General features: G+C 43.6%; 1 protein-coding gene across 1 annotated transcript in view; it reads left to right on the forward strand.

The window, feature by feature from the left end:
* Nucleotides 1-1,277, forward strand: part of GGA2 (golgi associated, gamma adaptin ear containing, ARF binding protein 2) — a 49,191-nt gene that overhangs the window by 23,429 nt on the left and 24,485 nt on the right. Inside the window, exons 2-3 of the mRNA XM_042782576.1 lie at nucleotides 663-747; nucleotides 1,057-1,063. Of these exons, the coding sequence (XP_042638510.1) occupies nucleotides 663-747; nucleotides 1,057-1,063 (92 nt within the window). The remainder of the gene's footprint in view (nucleotides 1-662; nucleotides 748-1,056; nucleotides 1,064-1,277) is intronic.

The raw sequence follows: 1,277 nt of genomic DNA on the forward strand, positions 1-1,277 counted from the left end.
TGCTTGACTGGCGGACAGCACAGGCATGGCCCTTGTCCCTTTCAGCTTGCTGTCTGCTGGGTCTGATCTCCTGAGGGAGGTCACAGCCTTCGGCAGTCAGGTTTTTAGAGGGGTGTATGTTTCTTTTGAGGAGACATGGTGGTACAGCGTTTTAAACACTTGGCTGCTAACTAAACAGTTGGTAGTTTGAACCCACCCATCAGCCACTCCACGGAAGAAAGATGTGGCAGTGTGCTTCTGTAAAGATTTGCAGCTTTGGAAATCCTACTGAGCCGTTCTACCCTGTTCTATAGGTTCGCTCTGTGTCGGCATTAGCGTCATGGCATTGGGTTTGTTTCTGTTTTGATAAGTTTCTTTTTTTAAAAAAAAATAATTTTATTACTTTTATTGTTGAGCCTGTAGATAACAAAACACACACCAATTCAGCAGTTTGTACAGGTGCCATTCTGTGACGTTCTCTGAGTGTGTATCCATTCTTACCCTCCTTTTCTGAGTTCTTCCTCCCTCATTAACATAAATTCACTGCCCCCAAGGTTCCCGTCTAACCTTCCGAGTTGCCTTTTTCAGTTTGATCCCATGGAGATAGTTCTTAAAAGAGCATAATGTTCTTTTTAGTACATTTGTTTATTTTAATACTTACTTTGACTTTCTTTCCTTGACAGATAAAGCCACAGACCCAAGTGTGTCAGAACAGGATTGGTCGGCTATCCAGAATTTCTGTGAGCAGGTGAACACGGATCCCAATGGGTAAGATGGCTTCCACACACATGCTTGACCTGTAGGTGCATGCTGTGGTCTGGGGACTGGGAAGCTCACTCGCTTGTTTTGTTTCCCACGTGCTTTATTCTACAAATAGCAAATTTGTGCCATTACTTAAAAAAAAAAAAAAACAGAACAGTCCCTTTGCACCTGGCAGTTAGGAACAAAATTCAAGTCGCGCTGTGAAGCACAGGTGCACAGGAGAGCTCTCCGTCCCTGACAGTGTACAGCTAGGTTACATGAAAGAGGCCTTTGGATCTGCCGTTGTTTCTATGTAATCTCTTATAATAAAAACAGGAAAAGGGTGAGGTTTGCTGCATTGTCTGATTCCAAAGCGTCGGGGTAGGAACTGAAATGTGAAGTTGGTCATCTGGATGTTTAATCCACGTGTTGCTGAATATTCAATTATAGTGAAATGAGCCCAAAACTGTGGCCCCTGTTTCTTTGGAAGTGTTTACCGAGCATTTATCACATGACAGACAGAGCCTGTGTTGCTTAGCATCTATTTCATGGGGGGC

The sequence above is a fragment of the Orycteropus afer genome, unplaced genomic scaffold (assembly GCF_000298275.1).
Source record: "Orycteropus afer afer isolate SDZICR_OR568_19922 unplaced genomic scaffold, OryAfe1.0 scaffold00376, whole genome shotgun sequence".
In the NCBI taxonomy this organism is placed as follows: domain Eukaryota; kingdom Metazoa; phylum Chordata; class Mammalia; order Tubulidentata; family Orycteropodidae; genus Orycteropus; species Orycteropus afer.